The sequence below is a fragment of the Crocuta crocuta genome, unplaced genomic scaffold (genome assembly GCF_008692635.1).
Source record: "Crocuta crocuta isolate KB4526 unplaced genomic scaffold, BGI_CrCroc_1.0 scaffold11, whole genome shotgun sequence".
In the NCBI taxonomy this organism is placed as follows: domain Eukaryota; kingdom Metazoa; phylum Chordata; class Mammalia; order Carnivora; family Hyaenidae; genus Crocuta; species Crocuta crocuta.
In genome coordinates, this window is record NW_027528624.1 from 6,093,236 (window position 1) to 6,119,363 (window position 26,128).

Here is a 26,128-nt window from a genome sequence, read left to right on the forward strand (position 1 = left end):
GTTAGCTGAGAAGGCTGGCATTTCTGACATCTTTGTCAGTTTCGGATTTTATGAAGTGCTGACTTACTAGTTGCTGCTTTTTAGCAGTTTAATGAGGGACCAGGACTAGCCGGTTCACACGAGCGTGCGCCATTTGAGGGCATACTGCCGAATGTTAAATTACTATCACTGTTATTCCAGTACATTCCATCAGATCCAAAAGGCGACGTTCAACATGTGCATTCATTTGTTTGAGCCTCAAATAGCCAAGATGTGCTTGTGCACATCATTGCATTATGGGGAGTTGAATGTGAGTTTGTTTTTATTTATAAAAATGGAGTTGTATATATTATCATTATTATAAGTTGGGTGCAGTTTGTGTTTAGGTTTATACCTATTTTCTTTTAAACAAATTTTGAAAATCTTCACTTAAGGAGCATGTTTCTTTTAAATATACTAAAAGCTTAATTTGTGCTGCTTACTGATTGAGAGAATATTCATTCCCTTCTCCTTTCCTGTTTTCCTTGCTTTCTAGAGTCTTCAAGCCTTGATGAATGAATGTATTGGCCATGTGATCGGAAAGCCACACAGTCCTGTTACAGGTCTGTACCTTGGTAAGATGGCAGTTAGAACATTTTCCCTGGAACCTCCTGGTCTGGGCAAGCGCATCCTCTTGTGATTGCAGCCGTTTACCCGGTATGGACAGGTTCTCTAACAGTATTCCGGAAAGCGACAGTGAAAGTTTCAGGAATGAGGTGTGCGTGTGGAGAACTCCACAGTCCTCCCAGATCCGGCAGGAAGATAAAATGCCAGCACAGGGCATATGCACTGCCTGCGGGAAGTCTGCTGCACATTTCAGTTTGTTAACTATTTTTGCATGCCAGCACCTATTCTGTTCTCTCCCTTAAAATCTCTTCTTCTGGTAAGGAAGCACTTGGAGAGGTAGTTGTCCATTAATGAGCAAGAGCCTTTCCTGCTGGAGGTGCTGAGTGTAGTTGTTCCGTCCCCCTTCTTACAGCTGAGACGGCACCTGATTTCCACTACCCTAGTCAATTCTTATTTGATTTTACTTAAAAAGAGAAAAGAAAACAAAAAACGCAAGAGTTATGCTATGATACACTTTAATTAGAGTTTTCAGTCACAGTTAATATACAGTTTTATGGAATATGTTCAAACTTTAAAACAAAATATGTATCAGAAAAAGTACGTGCCTTACCCCATTCTTGAGATAGTAACTAAAGGCAAAACTGTGTTTATATGCAGTAAGCATCTAAAAATGAAAACTTAATTTTAAAACAACATTATACAAAATAATTCATAAATGGTAAATTTATTGAGCAGAAGGAACTGTATCTTAAAGGGTACTTGCTGGCTACAGAAAATTTAGTAGACCAGGTTTTAATGCTTGGTTTCTTGATCTTTAAAATTCACTCAGGGAGCGCCTGGGTGGCTCAGTTGGTTAAACATCGACTCTTTTTTTTGGTACAAATCACGATCTCACGGTTTGTGAGTTCAAGCTCGGCAGCAGGCTCTGCTCTGACAGCACAGAGCCTACGTGGGATCTTCTCTCTCCCTCTCTCTGCCCCTTCCCTGCTTATGCTCTCTTGCTTTCTCTCTCAAAAAAATAAATACTTAAAAAACAGTTCACTCAGTTTTATACCTGTTTTTCTCCCAAGGCTGTTATGAAAGTCACCACTTGCAACACTCTGTGAACATTTTATATAATGTTACAATTTTGTAGCATTCTATATTATTAAATTTTTGATTAATCATATCATCCTAAAAACTTTGATGATCTGATCTCCTAATATATTTCACTAAGGATACATCATCAGTAATTCAGTAAAAATCACTTCTTTAAAATTTGTCCTACGTGAGGAGTCATTTCTGTGGTGACAGAGTTACAGCGTAGGAAGAGTGTGTAGAGAAACGTAGTGGATGTCCACACAGAAAGAATTTCAAAATAGAAGAATATTACAAAAGAAGTAAAAGCAGTCCTCCCACAGTTGCTAGGTAATCACGGCCAACGGGCGCTGATCACTGGTTCCTCACGTGCCTCTCTGCAAACTGCCGGTGGGACAGTGGGTCAGCAGTGCCGCCTGTGGGCCTGAGGTGCCCTTTGTCTCCTTGGCCCTGTGGCTTGCCGGGAGCCCCGCGTCAGATTGCCGGACCTCTGCTGACCTGGGGCCGCTCATCCCACATCACAGAGGTTCCTCTGCAAGTGCTTAAAATCAGATGCTAATGAGGCTCCGGTGAGGTCATGACAGTCTGTAAACTGTAGCGTTCGGTGCACGGCAGCGGTCTGCGTCTCGTGCCGTGCCTTCCCTTACAGGGGCGGTTAGGGAATGGAGAGCACAGCGGCCGCCGTTCTGTCGTTCACTGTCTTCTCTCCCCATGCTCTGCACTCGTAGCCACTGCTCGCTGGCGAGTGGCCTCCGCTCGCTGCCGTGTGCTCGTGTGCCTTCGTGCCCCTGTAACCACACACTGATACAAGTTACAGTGATCTCTTGGTCTTCTTACCTGACGCTTGTAGAAATTCCTCCCTGTCCACGGGGATGGACCCAGTTCATTCTCTTCAGTGGCCACGGTTGTCCTTGATGGGGGTATTACCATTTTTTGCACCATTTCCTTGGGGACATTTGTTTTGTTTGTTTTTGCCCTGAAAGGCATCTCTTTAGTAAATACTGCCAAGGAAATTAGAGCATCTGTTTTCTGTTTATTGGCCGTTTGGATTTTCTTTTCAATGAAATCCCACAGTTTCTCAGCAGTTGGTTATACATCCTCTTCAATGTTCTGTTTCATGTATGAGGAACGTGAAACTTGGGTACATGTGTTTTAGCAGCCCGTCTTTCTTTTATACTTTATGGAGAAAGTTTGTAGCAAGTTTTGACTCAGAAGTTCCCAGTACATTTGCTGAATTAAAGACATCACCATCCTCTCCAAAGCATTTTTACTGTTTTTTGTTTCTTTTTACCTTTGTTACTATTGGAGTTCTTTTATTTACTATTGTAATTGTTGAGATAATGAGCCAGAGACACAAATTGCTTGATTTTTTCCTTAACAGTTGCTTAATTTTTATTGTGTAAGTTTTCCCTTCAGATCTCTCCATTTGGAGATTTGTCTTTCCTGTATAATGTTATTGAAAAGAAACCAGAACCATGAAGAAGGAAGTGTTTCCATTTAGGATAAAGCATATCATAGGGTAAATAAGACATGTGGAATAAAATTATTCACATAAAGAGAAAATATGACATTGAAAAACTTGAGACTTAAAATGGAGCCAAAAGTAAGGGGACTACATGTCATGTCGAAACAGACAAAATATGACACGCATGCAACCCTAGTTCTGTCTAGTTAAGGGGAAAGGAGAATTATCAGCATTTTTGTAATCATGAGGTAAGGTCCCTTAAAACTTTTATTGCAAATTTACCAGAATATCTGAACAAGGAAGAGAAGAAAATGTGTTCTGAACAAAAGAGTAACCCGTTTAAACTGTGCCTGGTCGTCCTTGTTCTAGATTTAAAGGGATTAAACAAAAGTCCGCCTACTCAGAAAGATGACAGGGACCCTCCCTGGCCCAGAACCTGTTGCAGCATCAGCGTGGGCAGACTCTTTTCTAAAAACGAAGCTAGCAGAGTGAGCTCTTTTTCACTAGAGCTGCCACATCTCTGTAACATGGTCAAGTTGTTTGCTCTGCGTCCATTGTGTGCTTTTTCTCCAGGATGTTAAGGATTCTTTTCGATGGCTAAAAGTTTGTGTGATATAACTTTTATTAACTTTTAAACAGGGACGTTTTCCACAATATTAGTAAATGTGCGATACGATTTTCTTACTTACATAATGGATTTATTTTGGTCACCAGCAACATGAAGTCCTGTCCCGTTTCTGCTGAGTTGCCTGGTTCGGCATCTCCTGTCGTCCCACTTTAACACTTTGCGTATGTCTCTGTTGTCACCGGCAGCCATCCATCGGAACAGTCCCCGTCCCGTGAAGGTGCCGCGATGCCACAGTGACCCTCCTAACCCACATCTGATTATCCCGACCCCAGAGGGATTCAGGTATTTGGTGCTTAGCTAGTCATCTGCTTTATGGCTCCTCCTCTGATGCGCATGCTCAGCTCTCACGGCTCCTGGGTGCTTGCTCTGGTAACTAAGTATCCTTTCTGTGTTCTTCCTACTTTTTAAAAAGCTCTTGGTTGTGTTATCTTGAAGATACACCACAGTGCCTTAGCTGCAATAGAAAAAGACATGCAAGTTTGTGACAGACTTGTTCCTTTCAAGATAACTTAGTGTCTCCGCTTATTTAAAACTTCAAGCTGCTAAATGCTGACCAGCTTTGGAATAATTCTTTTTCTCTTCTTTGAAAATAAACTTAGGAAGACAAATATGAGTGTGTATAACATAGTAAACATATGGAAAACAATCCTAACTGTCAAAGTGGAGAAACCATTGGAGTGATCTTTTCAGTCTTGATTTTTATGCATGTTATGTAACCTCAGAGCAACTTAAATACTAAAGTGAGTTCTGGAACTCTCGTACCAAGTCTTTCCCTCAAATGTGGTGGCATTTCTGCATCTTGAGGGAGTGAGCATTTTCTCTCCGCTGTAGGATCACTTTTTAATTTTTTTTTTTAATGTTTTTTATTTATTTCTAGGAGAGAGAGAGAGAGAGAGACAGCGTGAGCAGGGGAGGGTCAGAGAGAGAGGGAGTCACAGACTGAAACAGGCTCCAGGCTCTGAGCTGGCAGTCAGCACAGAGCCCGACGTGGGGCTCAAACCCACAAACCGCGAGATCATGACCTGAGCGAAAGTCGGACGCTTAACCGACTAAGCCACCCAGGCGCCCCGTAGGATCACTTTTTAAAAGTTAATTTTATTTGACAATTTGCTAGGAAAAGACCACAATTATTTTTCAAAATAACGTTTTTTCTTTTTCATACTTAGACCTGAATCTCAAAGAAAAATTTGCATTTTATAATTTTAAATATTTTCCCCTTCCTCACCCTATTTTATTTCTGAAACCATTCGAGAGTCCATTTCTTTTGCTCACCTGTGTTCCTGAAGCTTCTCTTCTCGTCCCAGCACTCNGGCCCTCCGGCAGCGACGCTGCGCCGCCCAAACCCATCAGCAGTGCCCATGACACCAGGTAGTCACCCTGCACCGGCGCCACGTCCCCGGGCCCCCTTCTGCGCACGTCCGCAGTGACCTCAGCTTGGGATCCGCTCACAAGGTGTCCCCACCCCAAAGGCTCTCGCACTCAGCCGCACGAGTAGACAGTCCACCTGATTTAATATTTCTTTGGGGCTAATATTAACCAAAATGACCAGTAACAAGTTACAGAGAGTATCAGACGAGAGAACCTGGTTCCCACCGAAGGGGACAGGAGAACTTTGGCAAGCTGTGCCTTTCCTGAGGGGTCCCGCCCCAGGGTCGTTCGGAGACGGCATCTAGTTAATACTGTCAGGTGGGGGTTTGCTTCTGAGGAGGGTCACTTTCCTGACCAACTCTCCTCGTCTGTATAGTTGTTGATTAGAAGTAGTTTATAAAAGTGAGAAAATGAGTTCATGGGGTTTGTATCTTATACGGAGAAAGTGTCATTACTAGAGAGGCTATCAGACACTTGGCAAGCTCCAGAAAACTGGAGGTTTGCTGCATGAAACCTCTGTACCCGTTCTAGTCATTTTGACAGTAGTTCAGCAAGTTCTCCTACACTTGGTGGAGAAGGGACATTCGGACACTCTTAATTCTACCCCCTCCATCTGGCAGAGGGGACACACCATCCCTATTCTCGTTTTCTGATACAGGTGGTGATAGAGTTGGACTCCAGGGGTTGGGGGTAATCTGATCAAAAAAGACAAAACTGTACAGAAACTCCGTGCTCGTAAAAGATTCAAGTATGTCATTGGCAGAAAAATGACATACAGCGTTAGAACTGAAAATACACCGAAATGTATTTAGACTTATTTCATAGTAGTCTAAGGTTTCTACATTTCCATTGTTCTCCTTCATTGAAATAACAGATGCTCCTCACCTGCACTGATAAACATCTATAACCTAAAAAATGCCACATATGTTACAGCTTAACGCTGTCCACTAAAACCATTAACAGTTAACAGTAAGTGGACTCCCCTTCACCGTCTTCATGTGTGTAGAGCGTTTCAGGGCAGACGTTTCCACATGGTGTTCTTGAAGCAGTGTTTTTTATTGGAGTGTCACACAGGGTTAAGGGCAGTGACCTGCCCCCCAGTGCAGACTCCAGAACTCTCCCCCAGATGCTGGTGGAGGCTCCCACACCTGCTGTGTCCAGGTCCTCACAGCATTCTTGCAGAACCGGAGACGGGGGAGGAGCGCCCCATTCTGGAGGGTCATGAACTATGGCCGAAGGCGTTTGTGAGTTGGAGGAATGGTACACTGAGCAGAGTTTAGTCTGAAAAAGCCAAGTACCTGTGGTTGGCCTTCTTGTGCATTTAGTCTTAGGCTTTGCAGAGGTTGGTCTCAGCTCGGTACGAGCAGCATCTCCTAATTATTCTCTGTTTTTCTGATGAGTCTTGACACGCAGAGATTTCCCCACCATAACAGTGTGCTGTCTCGACGGCCAGTGTGTCCAGAGGACGAGGCCCCCATGACTCTGGTGGCTACCCGTGATGGCGCGCCGAGGGCAGCGAGGGCCACCTGCGTCCCGGCCCTGCACGTGCTTATTTCAGCTGACGGGGGACTTGGGTGGTGGGCCCCGTCATGTGCTCAGCCGCAGTGTTGTACCGCCCTGGGTTTGCGATTGTGCTGCGGGGAAGCTACACGAGGCCGGGACTGTGGGGTCGTGGCACTGCCCCAGTCTCTTGGTGGGCAGCTGCCTCCCCCGTCTCAGAAGCCTACTGGCCACGTGAGATGTCCCTGTGCGCCAAGGCATCCAGTAAATTATTTGATTTGGTTGGGTTTGACTTAGGGAACAGGCCGGGCTTCAATTATCTTACCATTGTTTATAGAACTTGTGTGCGGTGTTCTCATTGGAGCTGGCTCTTACCGGATTTGAGACTGATTGTTAATTTTTCAGGAATGTGGCAAGCGGGCTGTTCCGCCACTGAAATTGTAGGACTCCACGGTAGTTAAACATTCACGGGCACACTACTTCATTTAAGGATATTTTTTACCATTTACCCTAGCAAAAATCTCCGACGATGTGGAATTGGCAGATTTCGTGTCTGAGCAATCAGGAAAATGGGGGTGTTGAGGGACCTGTCCTTGGTTTAGGAGTTGTGTGTTTCGTTACTTCCGTATCAGTGATGTTAGAAGGGTCACACTGGATTTGAGAGTTTAGGGAAATAAAAAAGCGTTGCCTAGGGCATCATTTGTGAACATCTGCTCAGTAGACCTCGTTGCCTTCAACCCATTCCGCATATCATGAAAAAGAGCATAAATGCTACCATACTTCACACTATCGTCCACGTACAAAATACTAAACTTGTTAACACACTAATGCCATACTTAGTGTGTATTATTTGAATTACAGTGTTAACACTGCCCTTATTTAATTCTGGGCTTTACTCTTTTTGGGTTCGTTCTGGATTTCTAAACACACTTAACTTTATTCTGGAAAAGCAGCAAATTAACCTTGTTCTTTTCATGCTAAGTTCTTGCTGTCGTGCACTTTTGCTTGGCTGCTGCTTACGGAGTCGCTAGGTGCTCCCTTCCGTCTTGTTAGCTTCAAAGTCTTTTGAATCATGTAATAATTTTACATTTTAAACGGAATTAAGCCTATAAATATATAGTATGATCATAATTTTAAATGTTAGCCAGTTTGACTCATTAGTCAATTTTTATCCATCTTGGGCCAAAATGGTGGAGCTTTCCCTACAAGTCAATGGGACTTCGTTAAATACTGTTTTTGCTTTAGTTTTGCTGTTTTTAACTTAAAAAAGTATTTATGCAGACAGGTTCTCGTGTGTCAGCAGTGGCGGATAAAAATCTGACTGCCCACCCAGCCCTAGAGAAGGGTTTCTCAGTGGCAGCGCCCTTTTTCAGGGTGCATGATTCCTTCTCTGGGGCTGTCCTTTGCATTGTCCTCTGCTTGCTAGATGCCAGGGTCCCCAGTGGGCAAAATTACCCCAAGTTGAGAATCACCACTCTGGAAGAATCTCACAGAGCTTTCATTTGGATTTCCACCGAAATGACAGCTGAATTTTTAAAAATACCGAAAACAGGGGTTCCAGCGTCCCTGAGAATGACCGGCTGGCTTCCATCGCTGCAGAATTACAGTTTCGGTCCTTGAGCCGCCACTCGAGCCCCACCGAGGAGCGCGATGGTGAGTGTGAGGCCTCGGCCGTGAGCCTGACCAGCCGAATCCTCCGCCTCAGTGCACCGGTTTCCGCTGTTTATGCCGTAGGAAGAAGTGAAGATTAAGGAGGCGGCGGCAGAGCTCTAGAATATTTGATGCTTGGCTGCTGCCTTTTACACACAGATGCCTTTTTTTAGTTGTAGTTGCACTTTCTACGTCTGCTTTTGTTGCCTTTTTAAAAATCGTTATCTCTGATACTTTAATTGCCAAGCACTCTTAATTCACTTAAAAAACCAAACCCGACCCTGTGTGTGTTATTCGTGTGCTAAGGTTTTATTAGCACGCAGGGCCTCTTGGGGGACGGGACTAAACAATCTAATGTCTGCTCAGTATCGTTTTCTGTGACTTACGAAAAGTTTACGTAAAGTCACATAACACCATTGATAGCTCCTTAGCTTGGTAGACTTTTGTGGAATTGATTGTAGAGACAGCTTCTCATACTCATGTCAACTAGAGGTTACCTACCAGAAAGGACAGGTTGATGGTAACTGATCATTACCACTCACCAATTGCATCTTGCTCTCAATTACATCAGCTGTATCTGTTTCATAAATCTTAATTTGTGTGAAAAACATACTTCCTGCAGAACCAGCATATCCAAAAGGTGATTGCAGTGGGTCAGCTCGAAGAAGTTGGGAACTTCGGACACTTATCAGCCAGACTAAGGGTAAGAGAGAGAATGTTGCACTTAAAATGTTTAAGCATAAAGTGAACAGTTTCAGCTAAAATATGCTTTAGGTTTTGAATTATTAGGCCTTTTGTGTTAACATGTAGTGATTTCTTTTAGACCTGTGACATCACTTTTTTGTGTGTGCTATGTTTGTCTATGTTTCCTATTTTTTATAATAAATTATAAGCGCCTTTGGATCCGGAACATGTTCTATGCATTTTTGTATTCTTTAAGCAAGTGTGATTGTTAATTCTATATGTCACGTTGGGTAGGCCCTTGGCAGAATTCTTTGTACATGGTAGGGATATAATTAATATTTGTGAAATGAATAACCGTTCATATCTTAGGCTACATGATAAAGTTTCTGAGAATCCAGATGTTTGGCCAAGGTGATAACTGGGCCACCGTCCATGCACCACTTCTGTCTGAGTCCAGTGCTCTTGCCTCTCAGCACCCCTTGGAAGTATGTTGCCCACTAAAGCCGAGAATAGTCGGGGGGCCTTCATGAAGGAGTGAGGCTTGAGCTGGCTTTTAAAGGAAAAACAGGTCTGCATTAAGCCAGGGGGCAGAGTACAGAATAAAAACATACCCAGAGGCCCAGTGTCTAAAGAAGAGACAAGAGGGTAAGAGGGTCTCCAGTAGTTCTCACATGACCCGTGGCTCCCACGCATACCAGGTCTTTGGGGTGATTTTCAAAACAAATATTTTGTGGTCAGGAGAACTTGGGAACTCTTGGGAGAGTTACAGGTCACATTAACAAAGATGGAGAAACCTTGAGAAATTTTTACTGTAAAAAAAGAAAAAAAAAAGCCTTTCCCAGAAGTGTATGACCGTGAAGTCCATGGCCTCTTGGCTGTGAAGTCTTGTTCAGAGCCGAGTAGACTTGATGTGTCATACACTGAGGCAAAGGAAACAGCGATTCATGTTTTAAGGAAATGGTTGTTGTAAGAAACTGTAATTAGAACATGATGGACCTTTGGGAATTTCTCTTCTCGCATTAACCTTACAGCCATCATGGTTCTCAATGATCTCTTTGCTGGCCAGAAAGTTCAGGCTCTTAGCTAGGATGTGGTATGAGGTGCTGTCAGGGGGACATGTATGAAGCAGTGCCCTTCACATTATGGGCTGTGACCCATCGGTTAGGTGGGTTGTAAAGTCCATTAAAAAAAACAGGCTGGAGTCTGTTTCACTGTTCTATGAAACTGTTGTTTCGATACCTGTGTGTGTAAAAGTTACTTCTCACTGTCAGTCGTGATCAAATAAGTTGGAGAACTAGACATGTAGAACCGGATGAAACAGTAAGGAAGAGGAGTAACAGTAGCTAACTCTTACTCAGTCTGGCTGTGTCCCAGGCACAAGGCTTAGCGCTTTATACGTACGATTTCATTAAATACTCAAGATAGCTCTCTGCTTGAGATCTTTTACTCCCATTTCACAGATGAGGAATTGGATATATAAAGAAGTCAATTAACTTGCCCGTTGTCAGACGTGGAAAACAGCAAGGCCAGGGCTTTATCCCAGGCATGCTGGTTCCAGAGCCTTTGCTCTGGACTCTTTTCAGAGAAGGGACAACTTAATTCCCTTCTCATCAGAGATGCTTCCTAGAAAAGGTAGGGGGCTTCAGCCAAGCTGTGAGGGGTGAGATTACTCCCTAGGCACTGTGGTGGGAAGTAGGCTTTTCAGGCACACAGGAAAGTGGGAATATAGGCTTGGCAGTGGGGAAGGGCTTGGCGTGTTCCAGGAGTCTGTTTGGTTTGGCTTGTCTGGGGCCTGTGGTAGGAGAATACTTGTAAAGTGAACTGGGAAAGATAAACTGGGTCGAAATTCTGCAGGGCCTCGAATACCAGAGGAAGGGCTTAGATTTTTGGTAAACAGGTTGTTGAGAACCATGAAAGAAATTTGAGTAGAAAAAGAACATGGTCAGACGATACGTGTTAGATAGTTCTGGCCAATGAGAGTGGATTGGAGACAGGAGAGACTGGAGGCAGGTGGGGGGTTACTGAGCAGCAGCCTGTGGGCAGGAAGGTGTCTGCTGTGCCTGGGCAGCCTGTAGTTTACATGTGTGCCTGTGCGGGGGGGTGGGGTGCCCGGGAGCTGTTGGATGCACCTGCCATGTATCTGAGCACAAGATGATAAGCCTTGCCGTGCGGCGGTGCTCGCGCGGAGTGCCCCTGGCTGTGCGGCAGTGCTTGTGCGCGGTGTCCCTTGCTGTTAGGCGGTGGTCCTGCGCGGTGCCCCTTGCCGTGCGGCAGTGCTCTGTTTCTCTGGTTATTTGCCAGACATTGACTCCCTGCTAGTGACTGGGACTCTTGCGATTGTGATTCTCTCTGCAGACACTGCTTCCAAACAAGGACCCATAGAAGCTATCCAGAAGTCGGTCCGATTGTTCGAAGAAAAGAGGTATCGAGAAATGAGGAGAAAGAATATCATTGGTCAAGTTTGTGATACCCCTAAATCTTATGATAATGTTATGCACGTAGGCTTGAGGAAGGTGACCTTCAAGTGGCAAAGAGGAAACAAAATTGGTAAGGAAATTGAGGAACATGACACAAAGGTCGCCTCTGTTAGAAATGGCAGTAATTGCACGCCTTTAGGTTAAAGACGTTTTCTCTTATAGACATAGCAGATCTTTTGCAGAGAGTTCTGGTTTTTGTGTATATGTAATATATCTGTAAAACTTGTCCTAAGAGCATTAGGAGAGGGGATTTTAGATGTTTAAGTGGTTCAGTAAATTGATTGGCTTTGCTTGATGATAACTCCACAAGTTGCCAGTTGCCCATTTGCTCCAGCTGATACTCTTCTGAGCGTGTTCCCTCAAGAATATTACTGGAGAGAGACTGGATGCAAATAGAGACAGTCTTCCCTAAAACATTGCCTAATAATTAATTTCCAGGTGAAATAACTAATGGGATATTGTGTGACAGAAGGAGCCTGATGATGTTCTAGATCCTTCCCTCTTTTAAATGCATCACTCTGTGGAGCATTTAGGTCTGACAAGGCCAACACAGCTGTAATATAGGACTCTGTGAGCCTTGGGGACTCTGAAGTCTCCGTGGAACTATTCATAATGGAAAAAAACACTGAAAACAATCAAGTGCTTTAGAAATGTTATTAATTACTGTTACCAGTCTTAGCCATGTGTGCCCTCAGTTTAATGTCCCCAAAAGTACGTTGGTACAGCACCCACTCCTGCACACCTGATGTGCAGTGATGGGCACAGTTAGACTTCCCATGTGCTTAGTCTTACAACTGGCTACTCCTGTGCCCCACCCTGACCCCCGGACCCTGACCTCCTGGAGGGTCATAAGGGCTCAGAAGTGTGCACCTTCAGACCTCTTCTGGGCTTTGCCGAAGTCTCCTCTACTCTGTATAGGTATTTACAGGTAAAGCCCAGCGAAGAGATTGCCTTCAGTTATTGGGGAACGTTCTGAAACATTTTGGGTCGTGCAGTAGTAGACTGTAGGTAAGCGTAATTGTAGCTGTCTGACTGTGGATCCAGAATTCACAAGATTATTATACATCTGCGTGACTTAAGATGACCTAGCTTTGGTGACTGAGAGCAGTGTGTTTGTTCTATTCACAGGGGAGGGGCAGTATGGAAAGGTCTACACCTGTATCAGTGTCGACACCGGCGAGTTGATGGCTATGAAGGAGGTGAGTGGTCTGGCCTTCGGGGAGGCCCTTCCTTCTGTGTGACGCCTCTCAGCATGACAGAGGCTTGTTGATGAGGCTCTTATCCCCCACAGCCCACCTGGGGGCCTTCAGGTTGAGTGATCTGACCAGACACACAGACAGCAGAGCAGTCTGACCCCAGGGAGGGGGCTAAGACCAGTACCTGACCGCTCTGCCCCCTCGCAGGTACGCTGGGTGCCACACCGGGAGGCAGGCAGACTTAGCTGTGGGCCCAGAGCACAGTGAGCAGTAGCATCTTAACGGGGAGCAGGTGGAGAAGACCGCCTCTGTGATCAGGTTCAGAAATGAGCAGCATTTCAACCGCTGCAGGTAGGATTGGGGAGAGCCAGGAAAACGTGAGGAGGCCTGTCAGGGAACCAGATACTGTTGTCGCTCGTGACGAGATGCTTCGGGACTCAGCAGGGCAGAGGAGCCCGCAGAGGAGGAGGCGGGAGCTGCCGGGGCCGTTAGTGTGGGCACAGCACCCGCCTCACAGCACCCGGCCTCCCTCCCGGAGCGCCTGTGGCATTTCTGGTCCTCCCTGCCTGGCTCTTGCCCACCCTGCTTCCTCAGCCTCGTTCTCCCTTGGTCGTAAACTTTTCAAGGACAGAACCCCGTCTCATGTCTCTGTCTTCCCAGAACCTATACACTCATGATCGCCTACTGACTGACTGATGGTTTTGTGAGTGTGCTCTGCACTCAGGAACGTGGTCCCGTTAGCGGCTAGCTCACCAGTATCCTAAAGCTGGCGTGTTTCATTCATGGGGCTCGACCCAGGAAAGAAAGACTCAAAGTCAAGTCACACTGCCACTGACCAGAGTCCCGTGGGTCTGGGAGACAGCCTCACGGCCCTCGCGTTTGCAGGTGTCTTGTTCCTGGTTGGTGGGAGGACTGACGCTAATCAGCAGTTTTCTCTTCACAGATTCGGTTTCAACCTAACGACCATAAAACTATCAAGGAAACTGCAGACGAGTTGAAAATCTTTGAGGGCATCAAACACCCCAATCTGGTTCGGTATTTTGGTGTGGAGCTGCACAGAGTAAGCCAACTTGGGTCACACGGTTGTGTGTGAGGACTCAGTAGGGGCACAGGTGGGGTCCTACATCACAGGTCTTCTCATTTCAGAGCACAGTAACTTTGCCTAATTATCAGGAAATCTCCATGGGTTACAGCATTTCTGCCTTCTCTCTGAAACTAGAGGAGTCCTTCCTGAAATGTAAGTTGTAGACTGTAGTCGTTAACCCGACATTATAAAGCACTGAAACCCATCCTGCCAGTCAAGATTCTTCTAACGTGCCCCTTACACAGCGCGTTTCTTTCCCCCCAGTTTTCACTGACCGCTGCCGCGTGCGCCGTCAAGTAACGCTGACTTTCCTTTCACACGTGCGCGAGGGCCCACTGTGAAATGAGAACGCTGCAGCCTCAGGTTCATTTCCCCCCGTGTGTTTAGAAGTAAACACTTCGAGGGAAAGAGGATAACCTGGAGCGTCTTGGTGGAGTCCGAACTTCCGGGGGAAGTTGAAGAGTGATTTTTAATGTTTCACAAACGGATTCGTGTCTGAAAAGGATGTGTTTCAGTACTTAATAATACATCGTAGGGACGGCCCTCTTGGTCCCTGTCTGAGATTATATAGCAGACTTCATTTCAGAGGATTCTGGACACTTGTCACGTGCGATTTGGAGAAGACGCTCTTGTCCCCACCAGCTGTATAATTCCAGACAGAGGAGGCAGGCAGAGACACCTGTGTGCAGGAGCGAGAAATGGCTGCTACGAGGCAGGCTCAGTGTCAAGGACAAGTGTAGCCTATCGTTAGAAAGGAGATTCCTTTGGGGCGTGACCTGTGACGTTTTCCAGATTCTTTGCTTCGTGTACATGTGAACACACGGCTGCATTTTATTCCACCCACAGGAAGAAATGTACATCTTCATGGAATACTGTGACGAGGGGACATTAGAAGAAGTGTCAAGGCTGGGACTGCAGGAGCACGTCATCAGGCTGTATTCGAAGCAGATCACCATTGCGATCAATGTCCTCCACGAGCATGGCATAGTTCACCGTGACATTAAAGGTAACCCCCTGGGGCGCGGGGTGGTTCCGTCGGCTCAGGTTCTGACGCTTGGTTTCAGCTCAGGTCACAGTCTTCCGGTTCGTGGGTTCAGCATGGAGCCTGCTTGGGATCTCTTTCTCTGCCCCTCCTCCACGTGTGTGCGCTTGCACACGCACTCACACGCATTTGCACTCGGTCACTCTCTCTCTCTCTCTCTCTCTCTCTCAAAATAAACACACTGACCTGGCTGCCAGAACCAGAATCCTCTGGTGCCCCAAATGTAGGTGCTGCCAGGACACTTGTTCCCACCCACACACGTCATTTCTCTAGAAAGACAGACCTTTACTGGGAATGTGCGTCCACGGGGAACCCAGTACTCAGAGACCATGGAGAACCCGTGTCCCCACCTGTGAGCCGATAAGTCTGCTCTTTTTGGGCCACGCTGTTTTCAGTGAACTATTTTCTAAGAATCATATTTGTGGGGCACCTGGGGGCTCAGTCAGTTAAACGTCTGACTCTTGACTGTGGCTCAGGTCATGACCTCAGGGTTCATGGGTTCTAGCCCCACATCAGGCTCTGCACTGACCACACGGAGCCTGTTTGAGAATCTCGCTCTTGTCCTCTCTCCCTTTTCCCTCTGTCTCTCTCTCTGCCCTTTCCCTACTTGTGCTCTCTCTTTCTTTCAAAATAAATAAACTTTAAAAAAAATGAAATTTGCCCTTTTTACAGGCTGATTGAGGCAACCTTGTGTGTGTGCTAGACGTTCACTGTCGGAGCATCCTTCTTTTCCGTGTCAGGACTCTTAGGTATTCCACGTGAGCATCGTGAACATGTGACGTGACGGTGGCTCTGAAGTGGAAGCCATGTCTGGGGGGAGAGGGTGCATGGACACCGGCCTCCTCCAATGTAGAGCTCTGCTCGCCACTGACTCGGTCGCGGATTGATTTGAAGTGCTTTCGTCTTCGGCACGAGGGGAATGGTGCTGGTCTCGGAGCTGCCCCTCGCCTCTGCCCCTGACCTTTGTGTTTGGGAGTCCTAGGGGTAACTGAAGTGACACTTATCTGTCTCTGTGGGCCCTAGGGTGGAGGACCCCCTCGGTCACACAGCCTGAGGCCAGCCTACCCATGTTCGCTCTGGGATTGGCTGGCTTGGGCCAGGCCCTGGAGCCGGGCAGGCTGGGGTTCAGCAGCACCATCCGTGGCATGGGCGTCTGTCTGCAGTGGCCGCCCTCAGCCCCGGCGCCCTCTCTCTCGCTGCCTCCCCACCTGCCCGTCTGCCCACACTGTGGCCCGGCTTCTGGGGTCCTTCTGAGCATTTGCTTCCGTGGCTCTTTGTCAGGCCACAGCAATGCCTGTTTCCACTTGTGCCATCTCTGACCCCTGTCACACAGTGGCACCTTCCTGTCATCGGCCATGGCCACAGAGCTTGAATCAATCCTTCCACCTGTGTCCTTCTGGTATTTTTTATAATTCCGTGTGGCTAACGTGCCCACGTGGGCTAGCTCCAGAGTCATGAAGCTAGCGTTGTCGTGTCCACTGTGGGCGCGCTCGGGGCGCTGAGGAGCCTATTAGATGTCAGCCCGTTGTGTGGCTGCCATGCTGACGTGAGTGGCTCCGTCATGCTTTTTGAGGAAGGGGCCGTAGGACACACGGTGACAGAGCTATGGTCTTGGTTGGGGCAGCGAACCACGTGTCGGAGCTTCACACTGCCTGGCACCCTGACGGTAAGCCCAGGTACCAGGCGGGGTGTGTGAGACATGCACGCCGCTCGTGGGTTCAGAGTGGGCGGGGAGAGTGTGACATCGGCCTGGGGCAGCCTCGGTCAGGGTCCCTCAGAGCCACGGTGTGTCCCGGGGCCCCCCCCCATCCTGCTGCTGCCCACCATAGGGGCTACCGCATGTGACCGGCCCTGTTTGCGGGGACAGCCAGCGTGAGCATCTGCACCTCACATACAGCTCCGTTCTTCTTTTTTTCTTTTTTAAATTTTATTTATTTTTGAGAGAGTGCAAGCAGAGGAGGGGCAGAGAGAGAGGGAGACAGAAGATCCAAAGTGGGCTCCATGCTGACAGCAGAAAGCCTGATGTGGGGCTCGAACCCACGAACCATGAGATCATGACAGCTCCTTTCTAAGCATCCCCATGGGTTTTCAGAGTTTGTGTGTCCCACTTCAGAGCCTGTTGATAGAAGCTGTCTGTACTGGTACTAAAATTGCTTTGTATTAACTTTTGTGAACGACGCTTAAAAGTCCTTCTGTGATTATCTTTGTAAGTAGTGTTTTATAAAGCCTCACAGAACGCAGCCTGTGAGTCAGCTTGCTGGAGTTCTGGTCACTGCACAGGTATAACGCCCTCCGTGCCTGTCTCGTTCTGCTTAGGTGCCAACATCTTCCTCACCTCGTCCGGACTCATCAAGCTGGGGGATTTCGGATGCTCGGTAAAGCTCAAAAACAACGCACAGACCATGCCGGGTGAAGTGAACAGCACACTGGGGACCGCAGGTAGGGACGGGCCCGAGCGTCGCGGCGCACCTGCTACCTGGGCTCCCGCACATGCCTCTGTTGTCAGCACGGGCCAGGAGCAGGGAGGCGGCCTTCTCCGTGCCTTCACCCCCAGAGTGAGAGGCAGGAAGACAGCCCCCTTCGTCTTCCCGGAAAGACTACCATTCACATGGGGTTTGTTAAAATGATTCTAGTCAAGACACGGCCGTATATTAAACCAACAGTACGGGCTGGTTTGTTTTTTCTTCAAGCTTAAGCTCTTTATTGTCCAGCACCTGTGCCAGTTTCATGTCTCTACGGCAGACGGGCCGTTCGGAGTATTCTCGGCCCTTGTAAAGGAAGAGGCGTGGGTAGGCACAGCTAGGAGTGGGGGGACGTGCTACCAGCACAGCCACGCCCACAGCTGGCAGGCTCCCCGCCACAGCCCACTCTTGTGTCCCATTTAGTTAGGGGGACGTGCACAAAGGGTTATCATTTAGTGTCATAAAGTTTGACATCCTCTTTTGCAGGTCAGATTTCACATTTTTATTCCAAATACAGTTTATCTGAAGATTTGCCATTCAAAAATTGTCCTTTTGGCAATAATTCAGCCTCTAAAATGTCCATTCAGAAAACTGATTTGAGAGGTCTTATTACTTGTGATATTTCCTGTTAACATAACTCTGAGAATGGCCTCCCTGCCCGCCCCCCACAAATTAGTAGCTTCATTTGTGGGAAATATTATACAATATCAGTTCCCTGGTTGGGTTGCTGACTGTGTGCTGCTGCATCTGTAACCCACTCCTACCACTGTTGTCTGTGACTTCTAAAGCATACATGGCTCCGGAAGTCATCACTCGCGCAAAAGGAGAAGGCCATGGGCGTGCCGCTGACATCTGGAGTCTGGGGTGCGTCGTCATCGAGATGGTGACTGGCAAGGTAAGAGGGGCCCACACCCAGGGGACACCCCAAGGGCTCCGGTCGCTGACAGAGCTGTGCGTGTGCTTTAACTATGTATTATCAGTCCCACCGACACATCTACTGACTAGAGACCATGACTAGCGATTAAAAATGTGACCTGTCAAAAGATACAGTAATGTGAAGACAAGTGACAAACTTGGAACCAAATATTTATAAAATTTATGACTTTGAGAACTCTTACAAGAGAATAAAAAAGTATGAAGCTGGAGGTAAAACACAGAGAAGTGAGGAGCTGCAGAAAGAAACAGAAGGCAGAAACTTAGGTCCACTCAAGAACCATCCTGCGAGGGCAACTTCATGCATAACTTGCCAGATTTGGGAGCACCAACCAAGGTCAGTAAGCGAGTGGACAAGCAAGCTGGTAACCGGAATATTATGCAGCAACGAAAAGACATGGGCTGTCAGAAGATGACGTGGCAGAACTGTTAAGAGCATGTGGCCACATGAAAGAAGTTAATCTGAAAATGTCACATACGTATAATGTGATTCTGGCCACGTTACAGTCTGGGGGATGCAAAACCGTAGAGGCAGCAAAAGGATCGGGTGTCGCCAAGGACTCTGGGAAGGGGAGGGAAGGATGACTGGATGGAGCACAGGATGTTTAGGGCAGTGAGGCTGTTCTGCACTGGGTATCTGCAGAGTCTGAAAATTTATCTTTTGGGGGTGCCTGGGTGGCTTGGTCGGTTAAGCATCTGACTTCGGCTCAGGTCATGATTTCATAGTTTGTGAGTTCGAGCCCCGCATCCGGCTCCGTGCTGACAGTGCAGAGGTGAGCCCTCTTTGGATCCTGTATCCTCCTCTCTCTGCACCTCCCTGCCTCACACACACTCACTGTCTCTCAAAGATAAACATAAAAAAAAAATTGAAAGTTTATTTAAAAAATTTATCTTTTGATGAAAATCCTACTAATCAACGGCTGTGCAAATGTATAAAGGTACCATTTGTGTGTGTGTGTGTGTGTGTGTGTGTGTGTGTGTAGTAGCATCATTTTTATAAAGCAAAAGATGTTAGAAACCTCTCAGGTGTTATTAGTAGGAAATTGTATTACACCTTGTGGTCTTTGAATGAAGCATTTTATCGTTATGCTTTAGGATCTATAAAATAACCAGAGCTTTGCACTAATAGAATTTGATGTTCACTGTTCGGTAAGGTAGTGTAGTAATACCCCTGTAAGGTAACTGTTGAGCTTTATATGTTTCCATATTTACATCATTTTATGTATCGCATTTTTTAATTGTATGATGTGGCTCCTGGATAATTCTATACTAGCAGCATCCACGTGTGGTCGGCAGACTGTGCTGACCACCTGGTTTTGTAAATAAGGTTTCACTGGCTTTCAGTCACTCCCATTCACGTACACATGTCCCGTGGCTGCTGTGACGCCACACACTGGGAGAATGGAGGCGTTGTGGTAGAGGTCACATGGTCCACAAGCCTAATAGTTACTGTTGCAATCTCTGTAAGTAAAAGTGTGCCGGCTTCTGACCTGTATACACACTGAGATGCCTGAAAGGCCTGTAAAGTGTCATGTTTTACGGCCCGTGTGGTACTAAAGCCTGCTTCTCCTCTCTCTCTTTCAGAGGCCTTGGCATGAATATGAACACAACTTCCAGATCATGTACAAGGTGGGCATGGGGCACAAGCCACCGATCCCAGAAAGATTGAGCCCTGAAGGAAAGGACTTCCTTTCTCACTGCCTTGAAAGTGAGCCCCGGATGAGATGGACGGCCAGCCAGCTCCTCGACCACGCCTTCGTCAAGGTCGGGCAGATCGCCGGGCGGTATCCTTCATGTCCAAATGGTTGAGTTGTGTTTGTATCTGGTACTGAAGGAGATTTGGGGACTCAGATATAAAATATCTATGTCTGGAATGGAAAGGAGCTAAATGTATTAATTATGCCAGAGGATTTTGTGTGTTATTTTGGGGGATGAATGTTCACTGAAGTCCTCTACTCGATCCATGTGGGTGTGTTTGCAGTATGCTTGGGGCTGTTAAATGGAATTTTATCGGAATTGGCTGAAAGACCTCGTTTCTACTCTTGAGAGTGCATAGTCTGCTTGAGGACAGGGTCAGTAATGACTGAGTTCTAGGAGGTAGAGATGGAGTTAGTAATGACTGAGTTCTACCAGGAGAGCAGAGATGGGGTTAGTAATGACTGACCAGCAGTATGTTCAGAGCTGTGATAACGGTATGCATGCCATGTCGTAGGGTCACTGCAAAGCGCAGTTTGGTCCAGCTAGGTAATCTCAGGCATCGCTTGCTCTGAAATGGGATGCCTGAGCTGTGTGGGAGGGTTTGGAGAGATCCAGCAGGGAGGGATGGGTTTGGCAGGGTGAAGAGGGTTAGAGAGTCGAGGCGTTGAGTATAGACGGATCACGGGATGTGGAAACTGGTAAAAGGTAAGGCTGGAAAAGTAATCAGGAGCCACATGAAGGAATTTTAGTTTTATTCTAAGCATAATATTAAAGAATCATTTAGAATGATCTTTCTGGAAGCAGAATTGTGAGAAAGTTGCTGGCTACAGCTAATGGGCTGGGCATGGGGGTTCAGGGGTGAGTTATCTGTGATATTTAGGGGTTAAAATGGCCATCACCAAGTAGCTGATGAGCTGAGAAAGGTGAGTAAGGGGAGGGTCTAGGACTGCTCCTAGGCCCCGGCTTGGCTCACCAGTTAGAGACCCCACTGGCCAAGAGGAGTAGAGGCAGCTGGCTGAGCAGGGGACGGGGGTTCTCTGCGGTAGATTATGGTTGAGGCGTGTTTGGAACGGCTGCTAAGGGATATCAGATGGGCATGTAGGGGTTGGAGGCCCACACCCAGAAGAGGATGGGGCCGGGACACAGACCCGGGAGGCAGAATGTTGCTGGGGGAGTATTTCAGGGTGAAGTGGGGTGATAATGAAGCTCTGGGGAAAACAACATGGAAAAGGCCCTGCAGGGGAGCCTGACTGGGGAAAGGATGGTGCAGAAAAGGGGGTGACCACGTTCATGGGTGGGTGAAATTAAGACACAAAGAGCTGGATTTGCTATCTAGATATTAGGGGTTTGTAATTAAAAAGAAACTTATTTCTTTGTTATAAAGTATACAGACTGTTTGTAATGACTTGGTATCCTACAGATACAGTCTTCAAAATGCTTTCCGTGGTCAGCTGACAGAGCAGTGACTTAGCACTGACCATACCCCCCGTACCGGTCAGCCGCCCCCTGTGCTGGCTCAGTGCTGGGAACGTCGAGGCAGCGGCAGTGGCTTACCCTAAGTTGTGCACAGACTGAATCAGGTTCAGCTCTCTCCTGCCTCCCTCACAGGTTTGCACAGATGAAGAATGAAGCTCGCCGGTCCGTGGCCTGGCAGTGTGTGTGCTCGGAGAGTCCTCTCAATCACTACTGTATGTAATATTTACATAAAGACTGTGCTGAGAAGCAGTAGCCTTTTTAACCTTCCAAGACTGAAGACTGCACAGGTGACATGCGTCACTTCTTCTGCTGCTCCTGTTTGTTTGATGTGGCACGGGGCCCCTCCGAGTGACGGTGTCCGCGAGGTAAAGAAGCTGCATGTTAAGTGCCATTACTACTGTACACGGACCATCGCCTCTGTCACCTGTTTCTCGTGTGGCTGAGAACCGTGACATCAGTGTAGTATTTTTGACCTTCCCGGGTTCAAAAGCAGTTGTAGTGTTATCAGGTGTCCTGGGCCTGTTGTTAAACTCTTGTTTGTCGAGTGCACTGACTGTGAAACCTTACCTTTTTGTTGTTGGCAAGCCGCAGGCTTGTTACGCAAAGGCTGATTAATGAAATTTCAGAAAAAGGTTCTTTTTTCAATAAATGGTTTATTTTAGGAAAGTTCAGTTATCCTGTCTTTTAATGGTTACCAGCTTCAGAACCAAGACATCATCTGAGACAGAGGTCTGTTGCTCTCACTTGTGTGTTCCTGTTCAGAAGGGGCACGATCAGATGCTCTAGAGATGGCCCTGGATGAGGAGTCCTTCAGGGTCTGGGGTCTCCTCGCTGTTCATGAAAGGTGAGAAAGGAAACATCACTGTGCATGCAGGAGGGCCCCTTTCAGTTCTGCATCACCCAGGCAGCATGGGGCCGGTTGAAGTGTAAGCCTTGTCACCATACGCGGGACATCGAGGTGCTGGGTCAGTGGTAAGTACTGCTGATTCCGCTCATCCGCTCTTGGTAAGAAAGCATCTTCTCCAGGATGTAAACCCTCCAGCAATGAGTTTTCTAAAATAGCCCAGAATATATGTCATCGATACTGTTCTTTAGTTTCTTTTTGCTATGAAATTTTGAAAAGATCGATCTTAAAGCTTCCTGAAATCTTTCTAGAAGCTCACAGATCACTGCTGACCCACAGCAGCTGGCTCTGGGCACGTCAGTTCTCGGGCACGTTGTTGTGTTCACCTTCCCTCCTGGGTGGTCGTCCTCTTCAGGACATTAATGTCCAGAGAACGATGGCGTCATGGAAGGATTATACAAACACTTAGATTTTTTAAAAACATTTCAGTTCTTTCAAACCGCTGTTGGAGGTAGAATACACATAATCTTGGAAAATACCATTCAGTGACTCCCAGTAATTCGCTGCCCATTCGTAAGCTGTCTTCACGGTCTGCCTTAGAACATCCCTCCAAAAAGAAGCCTTGTGTCCCTTTAGATCCCAGTTCCCTTGCCGTGGGCGACCCCTAGGCCACCTCTGTCTTCATAGATCCACCCTCTCTGGGCATGTCACTCAGAATTTGATGGTATGTGGTCTTCTGCGTCCAGCCTCTTTCACTGAGCATGGTATTTTTGACGTTATCTGGGTCGTGGCACGCCCTGGGACTTTATTCCTTCGCACTGCTGAGCGCTCCGGCATGTGGAGGTGCCACACACTTGGTTTCTTCCACCGATGAGCCCCGATTTTTGCTTATTACAGGGGTGACGCTGCTCTGAATGGTCACATGCAAGTCTTTGTGTGGACAGACGTTTTCATTCCTCTTGGCAGAGGGACTTCTGGGCCACGTGGTAAATCCACGTTCAGTATTTTAAGAACGTGCCAAACTGTTCCCATAGTGGCCACGGAGCCTACATTCCCACCATTGAAGTGTGAGGGTTCTGGCTCTGACAGCTCCCCGGAATTTGTTGTTTTTTGGATGTTGGCCACTCTGTGTGAAACGCTGGCTCACTGTGGGTTTGATCAGCTCTTGCTGATGATGGTGGATGTTTTTTCTCATGCATGCTAACCACATGTGTATCTTCTTTGGTGAGATGTTCAAGTCGTTTGCCCATTTTTTAATGGAGGTTATTTGTCTTCTTATTGAATCATGAGGGGTTTTTATAGATTTTGGATATAAGTCCTTTACCAGGGATATGACTTATAGTAGTTTTTTCCTCCCAGTCTGTCTTGTCTTTCTTAATGGTGTCTTTTGAAACACAGAAGTTTTTAATTTTGAAATCTGGCTCATTAGCTTGTTCTTTATTGCATGTGCTCTTGATACCCTCCTGTCTAAGAAATCATTACTGGGGCAAGGTCATGAAGATTTACATGTAGGTTTTCTTTTTCTTTTTTTTATGTTTTTATTTATTTTTGAGAGAGAGAGAGAGAGAGAGAGACAGCATGAGCCGGGGAGGATCAGAGAGAGAGGGAGACACAGAATCCAAAACAGGCTCCAGGCCCTGAGCTAGCTGTCAGCACAGAGCCCGACGTGGGGCTTGAACCCATGAACCATGACATCATGACCTGAGCTGAAGTCAGACGCTTAACCGACTGAGCCCCCCCAGGCGCCCCTACATGTAGGTTTTCTTCGAGGAGTTTTTGTAGTTTCAGCTCTTGCATTAGGTTCACCATGAATTTGTAGGTAATTGTCGTGCGTGACGTCGGTAGGGTTCACCGTGCACTTCAGGTAGCTCGTGCCCTAACTTCAGCTGTGGGCAAGTCGGAGAAGCAAAAGAGGAGCTGCTCCACGCACCCCACCCATCCCAGGCCCTCGGCCTTTTTGCCTCAGGTGCATGCAGCTCGTTTTAGGTGCTACCCCATGCGGGCAGGGTGTGGGGTCCTGTGGCTTTGTGATGTGATTTTGGATAAACTTTAGCCGCCCTGCACAGGTAGATCTCCTTTGTTAATTTCCTCCACTGCTTTCCTTCCGCATCATTTGCAAACATCCAGATGGATGGCTCTGGAACCTCACTGGTGACTTCTCCTAATTTCCTAACATGCTTGGGAGAGATCCGGCTGGAGACTACAGAACAAGAAAAAGTGTGATTTGTATTGTTTGCTGCATTTTGAAATCCAAAGGGTTATTATTCCGGAATCCTAACTTTGTATTCATACTGCTTAGTCCCTTAAATTTCAACAGAACATAGATGCCAGAAATGTCAAAAATACCTAGTTTCTCCAACATGCAAAACAAGACTTTCCTTTTGTATGGAAAAAAAAATGGTAAAGGTAAAAATTTTATGAGTCTTACTCACTGAAAGCTTTACTAACATAGCCATAGGAGTATTTCGTAGATACTGAAAAGATCTAAGTAGGTACTTAATAAACACTTTTCAAACCATTCAGAACCTTAGTATTAAAATAGGACGAGGCTTCGGGGGCTGAGGAATGCCTCCTTTCAAGCTGCTTATCCTTCCTGGGAGAAAGCTTTGTTTTTTTTCCACTGCCAACTCTGAAACTTGAGCATCCTGCCCATGTATTACGTCCTGGATTGTATTTTGGACCATTTGCATTTAAGAAAGGTTCTTATCTTTACTTTAGGAAAAGGAATCAAGACTATGAAAGGTTCCTTATTAAAGCGGCTGAGTCAGCGCCCCCTTCATGTCACCAGCCTTCCCTGAGTGCCCGCTGCCCTGCCCTGCCCTGCAGAGGGGATGCTCTCAGGAGACGTGAGTCGGCTATGTAGGCCAAGTTCCCCGTACTCTGTTTCTGACACATTACCCGTTGGTGACAGTGCTGGGAGTGGTACAGGATGTCATGGGTCTCACACTGGAGAATGTGTTCCGTCCCTACCATCTCAAGTTGTAAGCGGTGCTGGACGGCACCACTGCCTTAGGACCAAAAGCCTTTAAAGCCTCTGAAGTGGTTGGTTTTCGTTTACACTTATGGAAACTCTGGAAACACTCAAAACCCAAGCCGGGTTGCAGGAGGACTTAGAGGGTGGGGTGTGCGTTCATCCGTGGTCACTGCCCGATTGGTTCAGGCTCCCGAGCAGCAGGGGTCGCTTGGTGCTGACACGGCCTTCTCGGCCTTCTCGCAGGCCCCTCTGGGAGGGCAGGGGGGCTGGCCCAGAAAAAAGGCACTTTTATCTAGTGTGTTGCTCAAGGAAGTGGTTTGGGCTTCATTCAATCGTGGCAAAAAATTAAAACATTGTTTTAAAAATGTTTTTGAATTAAATCTCTAAGGATATTTTTAGGAAATCATCCTCGGGGTCATCAGTTCTTACCTGCGCGGCCATGCCCACCTCCGGTGGGGGGCGGGGGGCACCGGACGTGAGGGGTTTCAGCAGCTGGCCTGACGTTGCTGAGTGACCGTGAGTCTGACGCTGGCGGAGGGGCTGCTCCGCCGTCCAGGGTGCCCAACCCCAGGTCCTTTGTGCTAAGAGCCACCCACCCGGCTTCCCGATTCACAGAGGCCGCAGCTCCGGCCCGTGTGAGGCGGCGGCCGGGAAGCCCGCCCCCCGCGTCACGGAGCGGGGTCCGCGGGAGAGCCGGCTCTCCCCGCCCGCCCCGCAAGGCCGTCCCCATGTCCCTTGATGGCGTGACTTAAAAACCCGTTCGGTTCGTAGGAAGAGCGTTTATCAGAGCAAGAGCCGGGCCCGCGAGCGGCCCGTGGGCCCCGCCGGGTTGGAGGTGGGGCGGTGCCCTCGCGCCCTCACTGCCGCACCGAACACCCTCCCTCCTCCTCCCCTCGGCCCCGCAAGCCCCAGGCGACAGCTGCTTCCGCGGAGGCTGCAGAACCCGCCTGGGACGGCGGGGACGCGCCGCCCTGTGGACGCCATG

At 47.5% G+C, this 26,128-nt stretch overlaps 1 protein-coding gene across 1 annotated transcript in view; it reads left to right on the forward strand.

Annotated features, from left to right (window-relative positions):
- MAP3K4 (mitogen-activated protein kinase kinase kinase 4) overlaps positions 1-21,991 on the forward strand; it is a 67,100-nt gene extending 45,109 nt beyond the window's left edge. Inside the window, exons 14-26 of the mRNA XM_077755077.1 lie at positions 515-593; positions 3,941-4,051; positions 5,060-5,123; positions 8,176-8,276; positions 8,896-8,976; positions 11,313-11,504; positions 12,563-12,633; positions 13,574-13,690; positions 14,561-14,720; positions 17,073-17,195; positions 18,007-18,113; positions 19,736-19,915; positions 21,458-21,991. Coding sequence (XP_077611203.1) covers positions 515-593; positions 3,941-4,051; positions 5,060-5,123; positions 8,176-8,276; positions 8,896-8,976; positions 11,313-11,504; positions 12,563-12,633; positions 13,574-13,690; positions 14,561-14,720; positions 17,073-17,195; positions 18,007-18,113; positions 19,736-19,915; positions 21,458-21,478 — 1,407 coding nt within the window. The 3' untranslated portion in view covers positions 21,479-21,991. The remainder of the gene's footprint in view (positions 1-514; positions 594-3,940; positions 4,052-5,059; positions 5,124-8,175; positions 8,277-8,895; positions 8,977-11,312; positions 11,505-12,562; positions 12,634-13,573; positions 13,691-14,560; positions 14,721-17,072; positions 17,196-18,006; positions 18,114-19,735; positions 19,916-21,457) is intronic.
- Positions 21,992-26,128: the final 4,137 nt, after the last annotated feature.